The 22774-nt window shown below is 44.1% G+C and overlaps 2 protein-coding genes across 15 annotated transcripts in view; one reads left to right on the top strand and one right to left on the bottom strand.

The window, feature by feature from the left end:
* Helq (helicase, POLQ-like) overlaps positions 1 to 15615 on the bottom strand; it is a 49989-nt gene extending 34374 nt beyond the window's left edge. For 6 of the 12 annotated variants that reach the window (XR_015636696.1, XR_015636697.1, XR_015636698.1 and 3 more), the window contains exons 1-6: positions 15235 to 15545; positions 13324 to 14020; positions 8923 to 9101; positions 8045 to 8245; positions 7463 to 7535; positions 1633 to 1730 (exon numbers count right to left, since the gene is read on the bottom strand). Coding sequence is in view for 7 of the 12 variants with exons in the window: in XM_087583746.1 (XP_087439872.1) it covers positions 1633 to 1730; positions 7463 to 7535; positions 8045 to 8245; positions 8923 to 9101; positions 13324 to 14020; positions 15235 to 15414 (1428 nt within the window). In the remaining 5 variants the exon portion in view is untranslated. 12 annotated transcript variants of the gene reach the window in all.
* Mrps18c (mitochondrial ribosomal protein S18C) lies at positions 15493 to 21914 on the top strand. 3 transcript variants are annotated; one of them, XM_087582410.1, is made up of 6 exons: positions 15493 to 15578; positions 16904 to 16965; positions 19180 to 19263; positions 20371 to 20428; positions 21347 to 21406; positions 21491 to 21591. In XM_087582410.1, the coding sequence occupies exons 3-6, from the start codon at positions 19189 to 19191 to the stop codon at positions 21565 to 21567; spliced, it is 270 nt and encodes an 89-aa protein (XP_087438536.1). In that variant the 5' UTR covers positions 15493 to 15578; positions 16904 to 16965; positions 19180 to 19188; the 3' UTR covers positions 21568 to 21591. The 3 variants fall into 3 exon arrangements, with proteins under 3 accessions (XP_087438536.1, NP_001099466.1, XP_087438537.1); NM_001105996.1 differs by lacking the exon at positions 15493 to 15578 and adding an exon at positions 15687 to 15807 and having other exon boundaries at positions 21491 to 21914; XM_087582411.1 differs by lacking the exons at positions 15493 to 15578; positions 20371 to 20428 and adding an exon at positions 15709 to 15807.
* The last annotated feature ends 860 nt before the right edge of the window (positions 21915 to 22774 follow it).

Below are 22774 nucleotides of genomic sequence, written 5' to 3'. Positions count from 1 at the left end.
ATAGCCCGCACCACCATAGCCCAACAACAAAAAAGAGTAGATTCTCAATTTGACATCTAAAGTCAGAAGATATTTCCTGAAATTTTTTATACTTTGTTTAAGTGTAAACAGTAAATGTCAAGATACTACTTAGTGACCTTCGAGATTATTTAAAAACCCAGACACAGAACATCCACACTGGTACTTCAGACAGACAATATGTGTACATCACACACTGCCCTCAAGTAACTGTGAGCTACACTCGCACTTGGCCAAGCATTTTAGGAATGCTGTTCTTAGATTTAAATCTAAATCCACGTGAGTGAAGTACGGTGTCGAACCTATAACCCCAGCACTTGGGAGGTGGAGGCAGGAGGATTAGGAAAGAGTTCGTGGTCATCCTTGGGTAAGTAGCTAGTTCCAGAACAGTCTGGCATACAAGACCTTGTCTCAAAACCAAGGGGGAAAAGTCCATGTCGCACCCTAGCTTATGCTGAAAAGAGCAGTAACTACCAAAGCACAGGCACCCGAAAAGACTGATCAGCTTTTTCCCTGACAGGCTCTTGCTGCTCAGCCCAGGCTAGCCCTGAGCTCAGGATAGAGCTCTGGCTGGCCTAAAGCTCAAGCTTCCCTTCCTTGGCCTCCTGAATATTGGCATTACACGTTTCACCATCAAGCCTAAGGTCATTTCTTTAAATAATTAAAAAAAGAAAATTTTAAGAATCCATATACAAATAATAAATTTATATCATCTCTACCCCATCTCTACCTCTGTTCTTTTCTTTCTCAAGTTCATGACCTCATTTTTTAAAATTATCGTTGTACACGTACACACACCCACCCCCACCCCCTACTGAGTTCATTCAGCATTGTTTGTATGCAGAAGTGTTTTAGGTCTGAACACTTGGGACTGGATAACCTATCAGGGTCTTCTTCCCCGAAAAGTCTGATTCTCTGTCTCTTATTTATTTAATTTATATGTTTTGCCTGCATTCTGCCTGTGCACATGTGTGCAGTGTCCCTGGGAGCCAGAAGGCACTAAGTCCCAAGGGACTGGAGTATAAGGACTTTAAGAGCCACCACATGGATGCTGAAAATTGACCCGGACCTCGAGAGGGGCAGTCACTGAGCCATCCCTCCAGACCGCTTCCCCTTTAGCACCACTGACTGGCGGTGGCTCTACACCTAAGGGTGGTGGCTTTGTGAGACTGTAAATATGCAATGTATAATTTTCATACTGCCCTTGCATGGGAGCCGTGCTAACTGTCTGCACTGTTTCTGAGTTAGCACACGTGCTCCTGAAGTGAGAACTAAGGTGACTTCTCAATGTTGGTAGCAGGTCCCAGCGCATCTCTTGAAATCTTGCCCAGTTAAAGACCTGACTTCAGATATGAAGAAATGAGACATAAGTCAAGTTCTCGGAGAGCCCATTCAGTAAGTGTTCACTGGGGCTTGTTCTCCGGTCACTGTTTGAGGTGTTAACACGTGACCCCAGCCTCGGGTGACATCCTCCGTATGTGAACTGTTATCGTAGAGCTATGGCGTGACCGACGCACCTTTCCCACTCCGCCATTTACAACACACGGAGCTCTCCAATCTCATGTCTAGGACGAATACATAAGAATCAATACAGCGCAAACCTTGGGTACATACTGGTCTGAACTGACTGGTGTAATACTCAGCTTTCAGGAACGCCTGTAGGTCTTCTACGTTGTTTAGTGTTGCACTCATGCCGATAATCTGAGTTGTTTCTAAAAACAAATCAAAATATCAGGGAGAGGTCTCATTTCTGTCCTAAAGGAATATTAGCAATACCTCAGTGTCATCCTGTCTGAGTGGTCTGGAGTCAGGGAACAGGAGGATGAGGTTTATCGGAAATGTTTAGATCAGAATGTTTCAGATTTAGGATTTTTTTTTTTATCAGATTTTAGAATATTTGCATATACATAAAGATCTTGGCTCTCTCCTCCAGCTGAGCAAGATGCCCAAAGGAAAGAAGGCCCAGGGGAAGAAGGTGGCTCCAGCCCCAGTCATAGTCAAGAAACAGGAGGCCAAAAAGGTGGTCAATCCTTTGTTTGAGAAGAGGCCTAAGGACTTCGGCATTGGGCAGGACATCCAGTCCAAGAGATCTCACACGCTTCGTCAAATGGCCCCGCTACATCAGGCTGCAGCGGCAAAGAGCCATCCTCTATAAGCAGCTCAAAATACCTCCTGCCATCAACCAGTTCCCCCAGGCCCTGGACAGGCAAAAAGCGACTCAGCTGCTTAAGCTTGCCCACAAGTACAGGCAGAGACAAAGCAGGAGAAGAAGCAGAGGCTGCTGGCCCGTGCTGAGAAGAAAGCTGCTGGCAAAGGGGACATCCCAACTAAGAGAACACCTGTCCTCCAAGCAGAGGGGACATCCCAACTAAGAGACCACCTGTCCTCCAAGCAGAGGGGACATCCCAACTAAGAGACCACCTGTCCTCCAAGCAGAGGGGACATCCCAACTAAGAGACCACCTGTCCTCCAAGCAGGGGTCAATACAGTCACCACCTTGGTGGAGAACAAGAAGGCTCAGCTGGTGGTGATTGCCCATGATGTAGACCCCATTGAGCTGGTAGTTTTCCCGCCTGCCCTTTGTCGAAAGATGGGGTCGCCCCACTGCATCATCAAGGGGAAGGCCAGGCTGGGGCATCTGGTCCACAGGAAGACATGCACCACTGTTGCCTTCACACAGGTTAACTCAGAAGACAAGGGTGCTCTGGCTAAGCTGGTGGAAGCTGTTAGGACCAATTATAACAACAGCTATGATGACATCTGCCACCATTGGGGAGGCCATGTCCTGTGTCCTAAGTCTGTGGTTCGTAATTGCAAGCTGGAAAAGGCAAAGGCTAAAGAACTCGCCACTAAACTGGGTTAAATGTGTACTAAGATTTCTGTACATGAATCAAGCAGATTCTTGGGGTAACCAGATAGGAACTGGGTGCTGACAGTGTTAAAGAGTAAAGATTATAGACCCAGTTGCTTGGGAGGCTGAGGCAGAAGGATCACTTGGGGCAGAAGGACAGTCTGGGCAGCAATGAAATGAGGAAATTTAAAAAGATTATAAGATTCTGGTTTAGCCATCTGCTGGTAAACGGTGACGGGAAGTTCACACTGAAGAATGGTTTGAAGGAAACGGACTTTAGGTGATGGTGGCTGCTCACAGAACACTCATGGAGCAGATGCTGCTTGGAAGGGATGTGTAACGTGTGAGCACAGCACACAGCACACAGTCAGTCCTTCAAGTGTGGAGAAGATGATGGTAGCATAACCATCCTGGCAGAATGGAGATCCTCGAAGGAGACACTTAGGTTTCTTCTTTCTGATCAGTCCACGGAAATGATGGGCTTCAGGAAACACAACTTCCATAGGGACTCACCCTGAGCAAAGAAAAGGCTGGGGCCCTGGTACCCAGAACAGGAGGCTGCCTCCTAGAAAGAAGTTTCACATTTCTGACAATCTGGAAAGATGGCAGCTGGGACAGTGGTGCGCCAGTGACTTATGGGACACAATGGAAGCCGTGCTAAGAGGAAAATACATAGCTCTGAGTGCCTCCAAAATGAAACTGGAGAGAGCATACACTAGCAGCTTGACAGCACACCTGAGAGCTCTAGAACAAAAAGAAGCACACACCCAAGAGAGTAGATGACAGGAAATAATCAAACTCGGGGCTAAAATTAACCAAGTAAAAACGAAAAGAACTATCTAAAGAATCAACAAAACCAGGAGCTGGTTCTTTGAGAAAAACCAATAAGGTGGATAAACCCTTAGTCAGACTAACCAGAGGGCACAGAGACAGTATCCAAATTAACAAAATCGGAAATGAAAAGGGAGATGTAACAATAGAAACTGAGGAAGTTCAGAAAATCATCAGATCCCACTACAAAAGTCTATTTTCAACAAAACTGGAAAATCTGGAGGAAATGGACAAATTTCTAGGCAGATACCAGGTACCAAAGCTAAATCAGGAACAGATAAACCATTTAAACAACCCCATAACTCCTAAAGAAATAGAAGCAGCTATTAAAAGTCTCCCAACTGAAAAAAGCCCAGGACCAGATGGGTTTAGTGCAGAAATCTATCAGACCTTCATAAAGACCTAATACCAAATACTCTTCAAACTATTCCACAAAAGAGAAACAGAGGTAACACTACTTGATTCCTTCTATGAAGCCACAATTATGCTTATACCTAAACCACACAAAGATCCAACAAAGAGAACTTCAGACCAATTTCCTTTACGAATAACGATGCAAAAATACTCAATAAAATTCTCGCAAATGGAATTCAAGAACACATCAAAGCCATCATCCATCATGATCAAGTAGGCTTCATTCCAGGGATGCAAGGATGGTTCAATATACAGAAATCCATCAACGTAATCTACTATATAGACAGTCAAAGGAAAAAAAAAACACACATTATCATCTCATTAGATGCTGAGAAAGCATTTGACAAAATTCAACACCACTTCATGATAAAAGTACTGGAAATATCAGGAATTCAAGGCCCATACCTAAACATAGTAAAAGCCATATACAGCAAACCAATAGGTAACATCAAACTAAATGGAGAGAAACCTGAAGCAATCCCACTAAAATCAGGGACAAGGCTGTCCACTCTCTCCCTACCTATTCAACATAGTACTTGAAGTTCTCAATCAGATAGCAAAAAGAGGTCAAAGGGACACATTTTGGAAAGGAAGAAGTCAAAATATCACTATTTGCAGATGATAAGATAGTATACTTAAGTGACTCCAAAAATTCCACCAGAGAACTCCTGAACTGATAAACAACTTTAGCAAAGTGGTTGGATATAAAATTAACTCAAGGGGTTGGGGATTTAGCTCAGTGGTAGAGCGCTTGCCTAGGAAGTGCAAGGCCCTGGGTTCGGTCACCAGCTCCAAAAAAAAAAAAAAAAAAATTAACTCAAACAAATCAGTAGCCTTCCTCTACACAAAAGAGAAACAAGCCAAGAAAGAAATTAGGGAAATGACACCCTTCACAATTGTCACAAATAATATAAAATACCTTGGTGTGACTTTAACCAAGCAAGTGAAAGATCTGTATGATAAGAACTTCAAGTCTCTGAAGAAAGAAATTGAAGATCTCAGAAGATGGAAGATCTCCTATGCTCATAGATTGGCAGGATTAATATAGTAAAAGTGGCCATCTTGCCAAAAACAATCTACAGATTCAATGCAATCCCCATCAAAATTTCAAGTCAGTTCTTCATGGACTTAGAAAGAGCAATTTGCAAATTCATTTGGAATAACAAAAAATCCAGGATGGTGAAAACTATTCTCAACAATAAAAGGACTTCAGGGGGAATCAAATCACTATCCCTGAACTCAAGCAGTATTACAGAGCAATAGTAATAAAAACGGTATGATACTGGTACAGAGACAGGCAGATAGACCAGTGGAATAGAATTGAAGACCTAGAAATGAACCCACACACCTATGGTCACTTGATTTTTGACAAAGGAGCCAAAACCATCAAACGGAAAAAAAAAATAGCATTTCCAGCAAATGATGCTGGTTCAACTGGAGATCGGCATGTAGAAGAATGCAAATTGACCCATTCTTATCTCCTTGTACAAAGCTAAAGTCCAAGTGGATCTGGACATAAAACCAGATACATTCAAACTAATAGAAGGAAAAAAGGGAAAGAGTCTTGATCACATGGGCACTGGGGAAAATTTCCTGAACAGAACAATAATACCTTATGCTCTAAGATCAAGAATCGAAAAATGGGGGCTGGAGAGATGGCTCAGTGGTTAAGAGCACTAACTGCTCTTTCCAGAGGTCCTAAGTTCAATTCCCAGCAATCACATGGTGGCTCACAACCATCTGTAATGGGATTTGATGCCCTCTTCTGGTGTGTCTGAAGACAGCTACAGTGGTACTCATATATAATAAATAAATAATCCTTAAAAAAAAGTATCAACAAATGGGACCCCATAAAAGTGCAAAGCTTCTGTAAGGCAAAAGACACTGTCATTAGGGCAAAATGGCAACCAACAGACTGGGAAAAGATCTTTACCAATCCTATATCTGATAGAGGGCTAATAACCAATATATACAAAGAACTCAAGAAGTTAGACTCCAGAGAATCAAATAACTCTATTAAAAATGGGGTACAGTGCTAAACAAAGAATTCTCAATTGAGGAATATCGAATGGCCACAAAACACCTAATAAAATGTTCGACATCCTCAGTCATCAGGGAAATGTAAATCAAAACAACCCTGAGATTCCACCTCACACCAGTCAGAATGGCTAAGATAAAAAACTCAGGTGACAGCAGAAGCTGGCGAGGATGTGGAGAAAGAGGAACACTCCTCCATTGTTGGTGGGATTGCAGACTGGTACAACCATTCTGGAAATCAGTCTGGAGATTCCTCAGAAAATTGGACATAGTACTACCTGAGGACCCAGCTACACCTCTCTTGGGCTTATACCCAAAAGATGCTCTAACATATAACAAAGACACGTGCTCCACTATGTTCATAGCAGCCTTATTTATAATAGCCAGAAGCTGGAAAGAACCCAGATGCTCTTCAACAGAGGAATGGATACAGAAAATGTGGTACATCTACACAATGGAATATTACTCAGCTATCAAAAACAATGACTTTATGAAATTCTTAGGCAAATGGAGGGAACTAGAGAATATCATCCTGAGTGAGGTAACCCAATCAAAAAGAACACACGTGATACGCACTCACTGGTAAGTGGATATTAGCCCAAAAGTTCGGAATACCCAAGATATAATTTATAGACTACATGAAGCTCAACAAGAAGAAAGACAAAAGCTTCAGTCCTTCTTCAACGAGGGAACAAAACACTCACAGGAGGAAACACGGTGACAAAGTGTGGAGCAGAGACTGAAGGAAAGGCCATCCAGGACTGTCACTCATGGGGATCCATCCCACGTGCAGTCAGCAAACCCAGTCACTATTGGGGATGCCAAGAGGTGCAAACCCTTAATCTCAGGACTCGGAAGGCAGAAGCAGGCTCTCTGTGACTTTGGGACCACCCTGTCTCCAAGCAGGTTCCAAGGCAGCTAGAGCTATACAGCAAGACCCTGTCTTAAAAAAATATTTAAAAAAATGTACATATTGTTCCTCCACTGGGAAGATGGTGGTGATGCTGAGGACCACGGTGGCAGCAGATCTTACCCAGTGCCACATGGCGTCACCGGAGAAGCAGCATTCCTCTTACGTAACCCTCACAACTGTCTCACCAGGTCAGCCCCGCCTCAGTCTCCATCTCACAGCGATTGGAGGCCGATGGCCTGACTAAGCACCTTTGTAATCGTCACCATCCATATCCGTTCAACAAGAACGTAGGAGCTTACAGGCGGAGGCAGGAACCTTAAACATCTTGTTCGAGGCAGTATAAACTAGTGATGGAATCTGTCATTTCCACACAGAACCGGCTGCAAGTCAATACTCACTGCTGGTGTAGAGGACTTTGGCCAGGGTCATCTCCAGTGTGGCACCACGGCTCCCCTCACCAATCATGTGCAACTGTGATTTAAGGCGGGGATGGAGGAAAAGAGACAGATTTCACTTCCTGTCCATATAAAACAACTGTTTGGTGCAGAATGAACCTATCCTGGGTATTAGAACGCCAGCACACACACACACACACACATGCACACACACATACACACACATGCACACATACACACATGCACACACACATACACATGTACATGCACATACACATGCACACATATACACACATACACACACACACACACACACACACACACACACACACACAATTTCACTAATGCTTTAGGTTAGTAAAATTTGGGGCAGCATCCTGATACATCTGGGATTCAAGGAGTAACATTATAAAATGTCTCCTAAGACACATGTTCACATTTCAAGAAACATCTGCGGGAGACCGGATTTAAGATTATCTACCGTGGAATGTCTCCCCTTGTGCCCTGTACATTAAGGTAGTTACCAAGAGGATCCAAACCATAGCTGGGGAAAGAGCTGATATCAGAAACATGACGTTAACCAACCTCATCGACGACAACCAGGCCTAGAGTGCCCATCCTTCCCGTTTCAATCAAGGCGTTCACCAGGCTATGCCCTTTCTCAATGGTGGCGATGTACAGCGACTTCTTTTCCCTCCTTTTAATTGGAGGAAATCTTCCTTTGCTGCCAGCATATTCTTCGACAAAGAAACCAAGTTCTATACCGAAACTCGACAAACTGGAAATCTAGAATATTAGTTAAAGAAAACCACAAATAAGAGGTCCAGTTAAAAGTCAGAGGGATTCCCTTGATTTAAAACTGTCCCCATCTGGGGGTCCAATCTAGCAACTGCTGGTTTTTAAATAAGGCCTTTGTCTTTACGAATTAAGTGCATGTAACACTTTAATTACATGTGTGTGGGTGTTCTGTCTGCATACCTACCTGTGCACTGTGTGCAGGTAGTGCCAGGAGCCAGAGAGGGTAATGGCTTCCCTCGGTTACAGATGATTTTGAGGTGGATGCTCCACAGATAAACCTAAGGCTTCCAGGTAAGCAGCCAAGGCTCTTAAGCTCCCCTCCAACCCTGACGTGTTAACTTTTAAACTATAATATGAAAACAGACTTTATTCATAACCTTTTATATAAAAGCCACATCAGACTGACTCACTTATCCTGATGAGGTAGTGAGCTGGTTTCTGGTTGAAAAAGCAGGCTCAGTATTAATGGAACATTTAAGATACAGCTCAAAGAGACTTAGGAAAAACTATATACAGTAACTACTTGAAAATAATTAAGTATTCCGTGTTACTTTTGTATATTCCTCCCCAAAAAGATCATGACTCAACTTAAAGCTAATACATTGACTCTAGCCTTTAGACCTGAAAACACCACACTAGGAAGTTACAACTATGTAGCCACACACCTTTTCTTGCACAATGGCCACATAGGGAAGGATCAGTAAAACGTCTTTCTGTCGGCAGAGAAGTTCCTGCAGCATTAAGATCTCGGCCACAAGGGTCTTTCCGCCACTCGTTGGCAAGGAGTATATTAAATTTTTCCTTTCTTGCACAGAACTTAACGTTAAGCAAGTATGTTGCCAGTCTGTAGAATTTAAAGAAAAATGCAAGAGATTATTTCCCCTTCTAAGCTCTCAAGATTTTTTTTCTGGGAGGAAATCCAGTATATCAATGTGGTAACCGTCTCGTGAGGATATATGTGAGGATATATGTCACATGTGTAATGCTGTGCATTTTCAGGATTTTGGGCTTGGACTGGCAACAGTTACAGTTGTAGGTGTCAGATTCCAGCAGGGCAGACAGCTCCCTGTGACCAAGGACAGCATGAGGACCTGTGATCATTCTAAATCCTCCCTTCTTCTTCAGGATCGTATAGCTTACCTCCCTCACCCACTGAAGAACCTCTTTGCAGAAATAGGGAGAGGAAGAAAAGGAAATATGCAAGATCTTGCACACGCTGCAAGTCTTCAGGTTGCTCTCTTAAGGACAATTCAAGTCCCTAATGGTCCTTTGGTTCCTAAGCACCCAAACAGCCTTTGATTAGCCCAAATGGTATTTTAGGTAAGGACTTTTAAACCGTAGAGGGCTTCAGTTACTACCTGGTGCGTCCAGGGTCCTGTTGTTCCCACCCCCAATCACTGAGAAATAATCAACAAAAGAACAACCTGGGAGACACTGTGACAACTGGAGCTCCAAGGAGTAGATTAAGGATGCACTCCAGAGGTGCTGGGGATTTAGCTCAGTGGTAGAGCGCTTACCTAGGAAGCGCAAGGCCCTGGGTTCCGTCCCCAGCTCCGAAAAAAAGAACAAAAAAAAAAAAAAAAGGATGCACTCCAGAGGGTAGAGTGCTCACCTGAGGAGTCTGGTGGCTGTGGTGCCTGAAAACCTAGCACCCGCGTAGTGGAGACAGAGATCAGAAGATCAAGCTCATTCCCAACTACTTAGCTAGACCGGGTTTCATAGGGCCCTGGATCAAAATGATGATAACAGAAGGAAGTAATTTGAAGTGGGCATTAACAGTGAATACTAGCATGTTTCTGTGTGGTTGTTTAGCTTGCATGTATGTATACATACATACGTGCCATCGCAACACTTGATGTACCCTGGTGCTGAGACTTGGACCCAGGACCCTGGAAGATCAGCGAATGTTTTTTACTGTTGAGCATCTCTCTAGACCAAGTAGAATTTTATCATTAGAGAAACAGGCAGAGTAATCCATACATAAAAACGAGTAACCTACAAACAGGAAGGGGGAAAAGTTGCACACAGAGAACCCAGAGCCAGGCTGGAGAGATGGCTCCGTGGTTAAGAGCACTGACTGCTCTTCCAGAGGTCCTGAGTTCAAATCCCAGCAACCGCATAGTGGCTCACAACCATCTGTAATGAGATGCCCTCTTTTGGTGTGCCTGAGGACAGCTACAGTATATTTTTATATAGTAAATAAATAAATCTTAAAAAAAAAGAAAGAAGGGGCTGGGGATTTAGCTCAGTGGTAGAGCGCTGGCCTAGGAAGCGCAAGGCCCTGGGTTCGGTCCCCAGCTCTGGAAAAAAAAAAAAAAAAAAAAGATACCTTAAAAAAAAAAAAAAGAAAGAAAGAAAGAAAGAAAGAAAGAAAGAAAGAAAGAGAGAGAAAGAAAACCCAGAGCCGACCACAGAGGGAAGAAACCACTGTGAGAACATCAGCTGCCAGGATCTGTTTGGAACGTCAGTGTTTCCTCTAGGATTCTCCATGGACACGGAGAAGGGTGCAAACAGTACCTGTGGAATGTTTATGAGTACTGGGGTTGGGGGGTGGGAAATTAAGAAAGCTACTGCAATTACGTAATTAAGAATGGGAATGTAGGGCTAGTGAGAGGGTTCAGTGCTGCACAAGGACGTCTGCTGCCAAGCCTTGATCCCAAGGACCCACGCAGTGAATGGAGAGAACCAAATCCCACAAGTTGTCCTGACTCACATGTGCGACCCACACATACGCATACAAGTATACGAAAATAAATAGAAGTTAAAAAGTGAGTCTATAATTGAGCATTTTATACACTTAAAATAGTTTGAGAGAATTCATCCCAAACTTAAACGGCTTGAATATGTTTGTTTTAAAGGTGAGGCCGGGAGTGGGTGCAGACCTTTAATCCTAGTCCTAGGGAGACGGTAGACAGCTGTGAATTCCAGGCAAGCCAGGGCTATAGTGAGATCCCTCCTCAAAACAAGGCATTAAAATAGTTATGCCCGAGTAACAGTCGGATTCGATGTTCAATTGTGTCTGAAAAGAGGTATAGTGAACTCATATACAGAAGTGAATCTTAAAAGAAATTAAGCTGAGAGTTTCATCTCAGTAGTAAAGTGTGTGTTTAATGTGCGAGGCCTTGGGTTTAATCTCCAGATGGTAAATAAGCCAAAATATTTAGAATGTAAATTAAGTATTTCAGACTGGTCTCACCCACCAGTTATGAAACTGCAGGTGTTATACCAAAACTTAGCCGCACATGCGTGAGCACACATACACTTGCCCTCACTTATGCAAAGCTGCTTGCTGAGGCTTTTATTAGACACTACGGATATAACTGACAGTCATTATAATTATCGTGTGGTTAGTAAAAATATCTAACTACAGTACTCTCCCCTTTTAAACAGATAGTGCACTGCTTAAGTAAAACGGCCAGGGTTAAAGAGGCCGCACAACCTGGCAGTTGAGGACTCTCTAAAGCATATATCTACGTACAGTGCTAGGGACATGAACGCTGAGCTCCATCCCTATCCTGGTTGAACAGCGTGGCACATGCTTGTAATCTCGGCATTTGGGACACAGGTCCCAAAGATCATTAGTCTGGGGCGAGTCTGTGCTATAAGGCCCTGTTTGAAAACACGAAGGCTGGGGATGTAATTCAGTGGCGGAGTACCTATCGTGGCATGGGTTCAAAGTTGAATACCACAAAATACCTACAAACCCCAGAAGCAAAACAGGAGAGCCCTAAGATCCTTCTCTCAAGGGATCCCCCTCGGTAGCAGGCTGAGACTGAACAAAGCAGCTGGCAGAAGGGCAGAGGGAAGCAAGTTAGCATGTACCTAGGGTAACAGAAGGTCCCTTCGGTATTGCTGATAGGGTCTCATGTAGCCCAGGCTGGCCTAGAACTTCCTATGTATCTGAGAATGACCTTGAAGTCCTGATCTTCTGACCTCCACCTCCTGAGGGCGAGGACTGCAGGGCTGTACACAATACCCAATACTCAGCTGTTCCCTCACAAGCCATGTGCCTCACAATTTAGAATGTCTTGGGTTCCATGTTTATGTGTACAAGCACATGTATAGTCCCACAGAGGTCTGAAGAGGACCTCAGATCCCCTGGACCTGGAGTTACAGAAGGCTGTCAGCTACCGTGTGGGTGCTGGGAACCAGGTAGTCCTAAGGGAACAGCCATCTAGAATGTCTCAGATTCTTACTGTCTGAAGGTGGTGATTAGTTTCCTATCATTCTACGTCTCCAACCTGTCTTCTGACAATCCAGGTCTTCAAATAGTTTAGAAGTTCTCCCAGTGGTGCTTTCAGTGATGGCTGACGGACTGATCTCCTAGGATGTCAGCTGCTGTCCCCTTGTTTACCATGGTCTCTCTGAAATATATGCAAGGATGCAGGACTTTTGAAAAACATGAAATAATTACTACTGAGGTCTTTTTAAAAAATGATTTTTATTTTATGTGCACTGGTGTTCCTGCTTGTATGTGTGTGTGATGGTGTCAGCTTTCCTGGAAGTAGTTGTGAGCTGCCATGTGGGTGCTGGGAATTGAACCTGGGTCCTTTGGAAGAGCAGCCAGTGCTCTTAGCCACTAAGCCAACTCTCTAGCCTCCACACTGCTGTCTCTTTTGCACTTAAATCTTAGCCGTCTTTAAATGTGTTTAATTTTTAACTGCTACTACCGACTTCTTTCACTTAAGGCTCTGAGCATTCAAAGGGATTTCAACGACTGCCGAAGAAACAGCAAAAGCCAATCAGAGGAGAAAGTCAGAAGCAGAGAATGAAGGGATGAGAATTCAGTTGTGTGGTGCACAGTAGAACGAGAAGCTGCTCTGGAAACAGGGCCCAGATTGGGCGGACCGAAGGCTACTTCGGCAAGAGACAAAGCCAGGCTTGAGAAGGACATACATACGGAAGGAAAGAAGTCCACGACAGTGATGCAGGGCTAATGCAACTGATATTCCTGTCGTTGGAGATGAGAAACGGAACCAGGGAGTCGCTTGCTCCCACCGATTTGGATTAATATTACAATACTATCTGAATTGTGAGATTGGTTTCCCTTTTATAAGAAGCATTACCATATAGTCTTTTGATTCCTTTCAACTGAGCATAGAGGTCTCTCACTTTGCTGGGTAGTGAATAAAAGGGACCAAGATCATCTGACGGTGACTCGATGGCTTTCCTAGCAACGCTGATCTCCTCAGACAGCAGTGTCTCCCTGAGTTGTTTACTCCTGGGAAATGCTGGGGTCTGGGCCCTGGCATTCCCAGTCATGGCGCTTTTCAGGCAGTCTTTGATACTTCTCCTCCTGCTCGCCTCTGAGGAGCCGCCGACGTCAGAGAAGTCGCTCTTTGGCTGGGGTTGCTCTCTGTGGCTATGATGCAATTCTTCATTCGATGACTTCCCATCTCTTCCCTTGGTGGACTGATCACCCAAATCTTTTGAGGAGTTCTGCATACTTTCAAAGTATAAGATTTGAGAAGAAGGCATATCGAATGAAAGATCGCCTCCTACCTCTGGCTCAACAGGGACATCTAGATCACCCTGCTTCTTTATGTACTCTCTGGTTTCAGAGTCAGTGAAATCTACAGCAGGAACACTGAGGCTGTTCCCGAGGCCTTCTGAACAGAGGTCTTTGGTGCCGGAGTCTGTACCTCGGCTCCCACAGTCAGGCAGTTGTATATATTTCTGCTCCAGGTCATCAACTTGAGCTAAGAAGGAATTTTCTGAAAAGCTGTTATAGTCACCAAACATGTCCTCTTCACTGTCATTTTCCTGAAAAGGAAACAAAGATACATAAATGAATTCTATCCTCATTAAAAAAAAAGTTCCAGCAAAAGGCTATCCCCAAATATATCACTATATGCAAATTATCCTCTGAACACATATTACCATCACCAAACAAAAGAAACAAGTCCAGAGAGTGGTTCTGACTTGCCTAAATAGCGCTGCTGGGTTATCATGGAATATCAGGATGTTTAAAAATATTTTTGAGTCAGTACAGGCTCTCATATAACAGAGGCTACACATCCTAGATTCTCCTACTTCTGTCTCCTGAATGCCATCACCATACTTGGTTTTATGAGGTGCTGGGATCAAGCCCAGGGTGTTGGACATTCTAAGTAAGCATTCTTATTTCTTATCACCACAAGGGGTGATATTGGAATGTTAAATTATTTGGTGCTGTGGTGTGAGCCCAGGGCCTGCCCCAGTCTCCATCGCTGAGCCCCATCCTCCATCCCCCTACCTCGTCTTTGGCATTTGAATTCTTAAACGTGTGCTAAAGCATCAAGAAATGAAAGAACGGTAACCATGTACAGGGTTGTCGGTTCAATAGATGCTTCTGGTAACTACAGTAATTCGGGCCCAGGCTGGAACGTAGAAGCCAGTCTGATACAAAATCTTGACTGTACCACCAGACCCCAGAAAAAAATTCCATTCTGAATTTGGAGACAGTTATGTGCACACTCATGCAGGGTGGCTTACTGAACAGAAAAGATGTAAACTGGGAGGTAATAATTATTTATTGAGTCAGACTTCAGTCTCTCAACTTCCCAGGACCCAGTTACTGTTGTAAAATCTACATGATATGGCTAGTTTAATAACGTAAGTAGCACTTAATAGATTATCAATAAAAAAGTTTTATTAGTAAAGTAGAAACGAGCCATTTGGAGGGCTCGTTTGTCAAGTCAGTTAATTGGCCCGCGAACACTTCTTCCGACGGGGGTGGGAGTGTGTAGGTTTCACATCCACCTAGAAGTCAGGTGTTTAAGGGTCTCCCAAGTGCTGGAGATCATGGATAACAAAGGTGAGGAGAGCGAGCGAAGGCTACTCATCTAAGTGGTCAATGGTGTGCACCTGGGAAGAGGGCGGTTTCGCCCCCGCGTAGCCATGCCCGGGGCGGGGGGAGGACGCGGTTGTCACCGCAGCCCCTGTGATGACGGGACCGGGTGAACCTGCGGGGATGCGGGCACTCAGCAGGGCTGTACCTGGGCGGGCTCCGGGCTCCCGGTTTTCCGCCGGCGGCTCCCAGCCGCAGCTTCGTCCTCCGTGTCCTCGGCGGGCTGGAGCTCGGCTGGGGCCCGGGCGGCACCGAGGCTCTCTAGGCTGCGGCGGTTTCTTTTGCGGAGAGACACCCGCCGGCGGATGCGGGGAGAACTTTCCTCCATGACAACGGCCCAGAGTCCCTGCGACAGCCGCCCTCGGTGCAGACCGGAGCTGGTGCCGCGGGTCTGGAGCCGTAAGCAAGTGACGGAGCATCAGCTCTCCATCTCTCTGCAGCACAGCCCGTGTGTCACGTGACTTCCGGCCCGGGGAGCGCGGGAACACAAAGGTACGGAGCATTGAAATCCTGGCTACCTTCGCACCGGAACCTTTGCGTAAGCATCGCGGGCCAGCAGGGGAAGAATATCGGAAGGGACCTGTCGGGGGCGCTTAGGGAAACGGAAAGGAAGAGGAAGGGCAGAGAACCATGGCAGGTCTGCTTGCTCTGCGCAGCTGTATAGGGAGGAAGAACTTGACAACCGCGACTGGCTGCTTCACGGATCGCGCAACTCACGCGGGTAAAATGTCCGGCATGGCATTGCAGCCGCACTCCGGTTCCGATTGTCGGTGGGGTCTTCACTGTTAGCAAAATGATTCTATACGATTAGGTTTGAGATAGGTGGGAAGCATGACTCGCCCTAGACTGGTTTCCTAGAGCTGAAGAGGACTTTGAGGTGTAGTCAACTGTTTTTCCTCATTGTTTATTCACTTTACATCCCGATCGCAGCCCCCTCCGCCCAGTCTATCCTCACAAACCCCTCCTCTACCATTACACTTCAGCTATTCTCCTCAGAGGAAGGGAATGCCCACCTTGGGTACCACCGCAGCCTCCGATATTAAGTCGCCGCAGAACTAGGCACATTCTCTCCCATTGAGGCTCCACCAGGCAGCGCAGAGAGAGGAAGGGGATCCAATGGCATGCAACAGAATAAGAGACAGGTCCCACTCCAATTGTTAGGGAACCCACATGAAGACCAATGTGTACATAATGCTACAAGTGTGTAGCTGGCCCAGGGCCAGCTCCTTGGTGGTTCAGTCTCTGTGAGCCCCCATGTGCCCAGGTTAGCTGATCGTGCAGATCTTCTTGTGGTGTCCTTGACCTCTCTGACTCTCTCAACACCCCCCCCCCCCGCCCGCCACCTCTCCATAAAACTTGCTGTGCACCGACTGTTTTTGGCTGTGGATCTCTGCATCTGTTTCTATCCACTACTGGATGAAGCCTCTCAGGAAACAGTTATGCTATCTAGGCTCCTGTCTGCATGGTGTAGTCAACCATTAACTTTGTTTTTGTTTCTATGCTTCTTTGTCAACGACTTGAATCTTTCAATTTTCCCTTTGGAATGACAGTACCATTCTGTTGTTTCTGGACATATTTGCGTTACAATCCGTTGTAACTGTAATACACACACACATTATGACCTTTATTCAAAGCCTTTGGAATCGCTCATTTTGAGTCCTATTGTGTCCCAAATCTAACAGGATGTTAACTAATCATTGTGTGAAAAGAATGTTCATGATTGTGCCTTTTGGTTCATCTAGCCTCTTTAAAAACTGTAAGTCTTGGTTAGATATTCAGCAAATTAAAATAATTATGTCGTCGTATTTTCTCTTTAGTTTCTGTGCCATGGAGAAGATGTTTTTCACAGTATGAACAGGTAACCAGCAATGAAGACCTGGTAAGATTCCTTTTTATTTTTTTAAAGAAAACATTATTTTATTCTTTGGGTGTACATGGGGGGAGGGCAGCTGTGGAAACCAGAAGAGGGCATTGGATTCTCCTGGAGTTGGAATTAAGAGGTGGTCGTAAACCATTGGATGTGAGTGAGTGCTGGTATCCAAACCCTGTACTCAGTAAGGTTAGGCAGTGCTTTTAACCACGGACACCCTGCCAGCCCCAGATTTCCCCCCTTATATTACTAATTAATTTCCAAATACAGCCTACCTTTTTTTTTAAGTGTTTGAAATTCTATTATAGGACAAAATAATGGTTACCTTTTATTGACTATAGTCACTTGGGTTTGAAGAGAATTCCTAGAATCAGCCTGTAATATATTTCTCTTTAAATATAAGGATACTTGATTTGAGAATGTCTAAAGATAGCTTTGGTGGATAGGATAATTATAAGTAATAGAAATTTGGAAGGCACTGTCTTCATCTCATTCGTCAGAGTTAACAGGCTACCTTGATAAAAGATCTAAATTCAGGTTTTACAGTAAGACATTCAACTAGTTGCTTCTGAACTGTGGGTGTATTTTTATGGGTTTAAATTGTGAACATGCACTCAAGAACTTAGCTGGAGTTGAGAAGGGATACGGCTTATGTTCAGGGCACGCTAGATCTGGTCGTGAACACACACACACACATTGTGATAGCACTTAGGAAGTGGAGGCAAGGGGTTGGGGATTTAGCTCAGTGGTAGAGCACTTGCCTAGGAAGCGCAAGGCCCTGGGTTCGGTCCCCAGCTCCGAAAAAAAGAACCAAAAAAAAAAAAAAAAAAAAAAGTGGAGGCAAGAGGAGCTTGCTTATGAGTTGGAAGCCACCTGGGCTACAGCAACAACAAAAACAATCACTTTTTGATCTTTTGGCTAAAATCAAGTGTAAAAAAAAAACACAAAACAAAACAGCAAGAAATCAAAGAAATCTTAAAGGAACTGTTAAATACCTAGGAAGTTGTTTACACAAATGTGAATCCATCTAATTCTTGCATCATACTTTAGAAGGATGAATTTACATTTCTTTTTTAGGTTGTGTGACTAATGGAAATTCTGTTTCTTTCACACAGAAAGATGCACACAGTCATACTCCTTCATCACAATTAAGGAAAACTAGAGATTTCAAAGCCATTTCTAAACTAAGACCCTGTGCCAGGGTATGGTGGTACAACCTGTAATTTCAGCATTTGGAAGGCTGACACAGAAGGATGGGGAACTGGAGATTACCATGTTTCATAGCGAGTTGTAGGACAGCTAGAGCTAACAGTGAGAGCTTATTTTAGGAGACACACCAAACAAACAAACAAACAAAAAACCCCAAACAAAACAGGAACACTGAAAAAGGATTGTGATGAGAAAAAGGGCAGGGGAGAGACAAAAGAGGTAGGTTTATGGAATATATATGTTGTGTTAGTCCTAAGAGCAGAAAGGGATGTTATTGGGGATGAAGACGTGAACTAGAAAGAGGAGAGAGGCTGGGTGATTGAGAGCAGCAGAAGGTAAATAAGAACAAAGCATAATTACACAGGGGCATGCACACTCACATGCACACACACACACACACACACACACACACACTTCACACAATGAATCCTGTTAGTATGCTCACCAAAACTTGAAATGTCACTATACTGGTGACAACTATACTTATAATTAGAGGGAGGCATTGTGTCAGAAACAGCAAGGTGGAAAAATGTGCAGGGCCCACAGACCACATAGCATTCTGTGAAGGAGATGGTAACAAACCTCGTACTGCAGGAAACCATTGAACACTGTATTTATAAAGTGAAACGATAAAGAATACCTGGCAGGACATTTGTGGATGGATAAATGACTTAGCACATGTATACTTCTAATAAATTAATCTAAAAGGAAATGAATTATGTTTATACCAAGCAACTGTCTTGAAATAAACTTTTAATTGAATTAATTTTAAGTAAACGAAGATACTTTGATTATATGCAACTGAAACACAGCTTTCGAGCAAGAATCCTTTAATCAACTTATCTTGGAAATCCTTTTCTGCTTCAAGGCGGGATATTTAAGGTGGCAATCTCTCTTTAGCCAGACTGACACAAAATAAAGTACTTGTATAGAAATGTATAAATGTAGCTATAGCTTTAATTTCTCTGATTGAGTCTCAACCCATTTTCTTCATGAGATTTCCTTTTATCCTAGCCAATCCCAATGGAAAACCCCTATAAAGAGCCTCTTAAGAAGTGCGTCTTGTGTGAGAAACGTGTAGATTACAAGAATGTACAGGTAAACACTGGTTTTCCCTCTACGACACTTGACTGGGGGTCTGCTGTTTATTTGCTCAGAGGATTGGCACTGTCGGCAGGTTTTATGTAGGTTGGATCAGCAACTTCAAGATATCAAATCTTGTTGTAACTTCCTATGTTAGCTCTATTCAATTCGGAGCCCTCATCCCCTCATTTCACTAGTATTTGGGTTACTATTTCTCCTTTTTCTATTTCTGCACAGAAGCTCATGCACATTGATAGATGCATGTTTTGGGAAAGCTCCTTTTGGGAAGTTGACCTTTGCAGTTCACTATGCTATTGTTTTAAATACTATTTCTCCTTAAGCTTTCAGCAAATTAGGAACAGCAGGTTTAGCTGGGCGATCGATGGCAGTGCCCGCCTTTAATCCCAGCACTAGGGAAGCAGAAGCAGGATTGCTGAGTCTTAGGCCGGCCTGGTCTACAGAGGGGGTTCCAGGACAGCCTGGGCTACCCAGAGAAGCCTTTTCTCGAAACAAAACAAAGTAACAAATTTAGGGAGAGTGAATGATGTGATATTATAGTTAAGTGGTTTTTTTTTTTTTTTTTGGAGCTGGGGACCGAACCCAGGGCCTTATGCTTCCTAGGCAAGCGCTCTACCACTGAGCTAAATCCCCAACCCCAAATAGCCACTTTTGAAGGAGAAAATGCAACAAATTGTAAAAACTACAGTGCAGCAGTAATTGTGGGAAGAGCCACAGTGCCCAGTACCTAGACAGTGTTCTGAACGTGTTCTACGGAAGTAAGTTAGCGTAGATGCCCTCATGTGTGACAGCCCGCCGTGGCAGGGCAAAGGTCCACTCACTGGCTGTGAGCAGCAGTATTTTAGATGCTTGTAGCTTAGGAGTCAGTAGCCACAGCACTAAACACATGGCTGACTCATGACACTTGGTCTTGTGGAGTTTTGACACACTAGATGTTAACTTGTAAAGATGGCTTGTTGCTACAAGGTATTTTATTTTATGTTATTAACTATGTCTGAAACATTAAATGTTTACAAAACTTGATGTTTATAAAAAATTAAATTTATAGTTTAGGGCTGAATAACAAATATACTAATATTATCCCCTCTACATAACTCCAAACAGCTTTTGTCCCAGTTTATTTCTCCATTTACCGGATGCATTTACGGAAGGCACATAACAGGTACTTTTTTTTTTTTTTAGTTCTTTTTTTCGGAGCTGGGGACTGAACCCAGGGCCTTGAGCTTCCTAGGCAAGTGCTCTACCACTGAGCTAAATCCCCAACCCCAACAGGTACTTTTTTTAATCAAAGAAATGTACTTGTAAGCTGGGTGTGGTGGTGCACGTCTTTAACCTCAGCACTCTGGAGACAGAGCCAGGTGGATTTCTGTGAGTCCGAGACAGTTAGGGCTACACAGAGACACCTTGTCTCAAAACGGAGAAGAAATAAAGTAAGTGCAGGTAAGAATTGCATCGACTGCTTTTATTTCAGGAGACTGGCAGGTCCTCAAACCATGCCAAGTCACGATTAAACCTGCTGCCACAAGGCCCAGAGTGAGGTCCTTCGGGAGAACTATCTTCAGTGCCTTTACTCACAGTAACTACAGGGTGACAACATAGAGAAATCTAGGCTTCAGGAAGACAGGAAAACGGGGTCTTCAGTGTAGACAGGTGGCCCAGCAGCCTAAAATGCACATTGTTCTTACTGAGGATTGGAGCACCCTCAGTTCCTAGCATATCTGGCTTCTGCAAGCATCTGCACTCAATTGAAAATAAAACCAAATCCATTTTAAAATTACCATTTTTAGACTAAAACTTAGTGCCAGCAACTGATATCCAAACTGTCATTTGGTTTTATGTTTGTTTTGTTTCTGCCACATGGATGTTCACTTGATACCCAGTTACTGCAGTAACAATGTAGTGTGAGAGACCAAAGGACCGCAAAAGATTTACCTTTCTGACTCTTCGCAGAGGAAACTTGGCATCGTCAACTTAGAAAAGTGTTGTGAATGTAGTAATAACGTGTGAATGTAGTAATAACGCGTTGTGAATGTAGTAATAATGTCCCGGTCATGTAGAAGCACCTCTTCTATTTTCACAGGTCTTTGTGGGAAGAAGCAGAAGGAAGTGACTAAAGCCATTAAGCGAGCTCAGAAAATGGGTAGGTTCACCTGCACGACCGAGCCAGACCACTTTAAGGTTTTGCTCATTATCTTTGTCAAGAACTTTACTTATCTCTTTACAGGGTTTATGCCAGTTACATACAAGGATCCGGCATATCTCAAAGACCCTAAAGTTTGCAACATCAGATACCGAGAATAAATTTTGTAAAGTTCCTGCCAATAAGCCTGGGAGTGCTCTTGTCAGCAGACTCGGCTCATCTGAGTAGACGTGTCTTTCTGTGGGTTAGGATGAATTAGTCCACCCCAATGAATGCGCTAGGCAGTGCTTCTGATGGTAATGGATACTGTACACTTTGGTAAAGTGATTCCTCAGGGTTGTCACAACTTATAGTACAGATTATGGAAGGAGAGGGCTTCTATTAGAATCCCAACCCAGAGCAGATTCTGTTCTTATGATGGGATGGTTTTAGGGGAATGGTTCTAGAAAGTCAGAGTGTTTGTTTGAATCCCACGTTAACGGCTGTGGCATTAAATTTGCTTGGAGTCATTTTCGTTTTTGTGTGCAAGTGCACGGGGGTTTATGGAGGCCAGAGGTTGATATAGGTGTTCTCAGTGTGTCTCCACGGAATGTAAAGTTCACTTAGGCTAGACCAGCTGATTAAGAAGCTCCGGGCAGCCTCTCACCTCTGCCTTGTCAGTGCTAGGCACTGCTTCCATGTGCACATGTAGGCCCGGGTTTAGACAGAATAAAACTGTGTGTACTTGGCACATGCCAGAGGATAACCAGTAAATGTTTACCTGTACCTGGTTATTAGGGTTCTCCTTGCAGAGATGTACACTGGGATTGATACTGGGCCAGTTGCAGTGAGACACACTGTGTACCCCTGGACCAGCCTATCCTTAAACAGACTGTTTCTTACAGGGAAGGACAGCACATCCACAACCCGCTTTCAGTCGCCTGTGATGCGAGTAGGAGCAGTTGACAACAGGGGCTCCCCTTTTCCTGCCCTGCACAGTGTTTCCATCACCCTCTAGGTAGGTTTCAAACCCCATATAGTCAGTGCATATCCACACGCAGATCAAAGGGCCACTGCCATCTTGGGTGGTTTCTCTAGGAAGTAACAAGTGGAAGAACAGGGGTGAAGTGTGCACTCAGTGTTAACACCCACTGACTGGACATGAGGGGGCCATGTGTACACGTCATACCACAGGGGAAGAGACAATACATCTACAAGGACTGTTTCTGAGATTCCTTGAGCTCAAGTCGCCATCTAGCCTGAACCCATAGAACAGGAACTGTGTATAGATGCAAATCAGGAAGTCCCCCTTAGCATACTGTAGTCACTTTAAGTGAGAGTTGTTCCTTTATGTTTCTCTGTGTGTGTGCATGAGTGCGTGTGTAGTAG

Source organism: Rattus norvegicus, chromosome 14 (genome assembly GCF_021556685.1).
Source record: "Rattus norvegicus strain SHRSP/BbbUtx chromosome 14, alternate assembly SHRSP_T2T, whole genome shotgun sequence".
Taxonomy (NCBI): domain Eukaryota; kingdom Metazoa; phylum Chordata; class Mammalia; order Rodentia; family Muridae; genus Rattus; species Rattus norvegicus.
The sequence above is the reverse complement of the archived record's forward strand: the minus strand, read 5'-3'. Positions and strand labels throughout refer to the sequence as shown.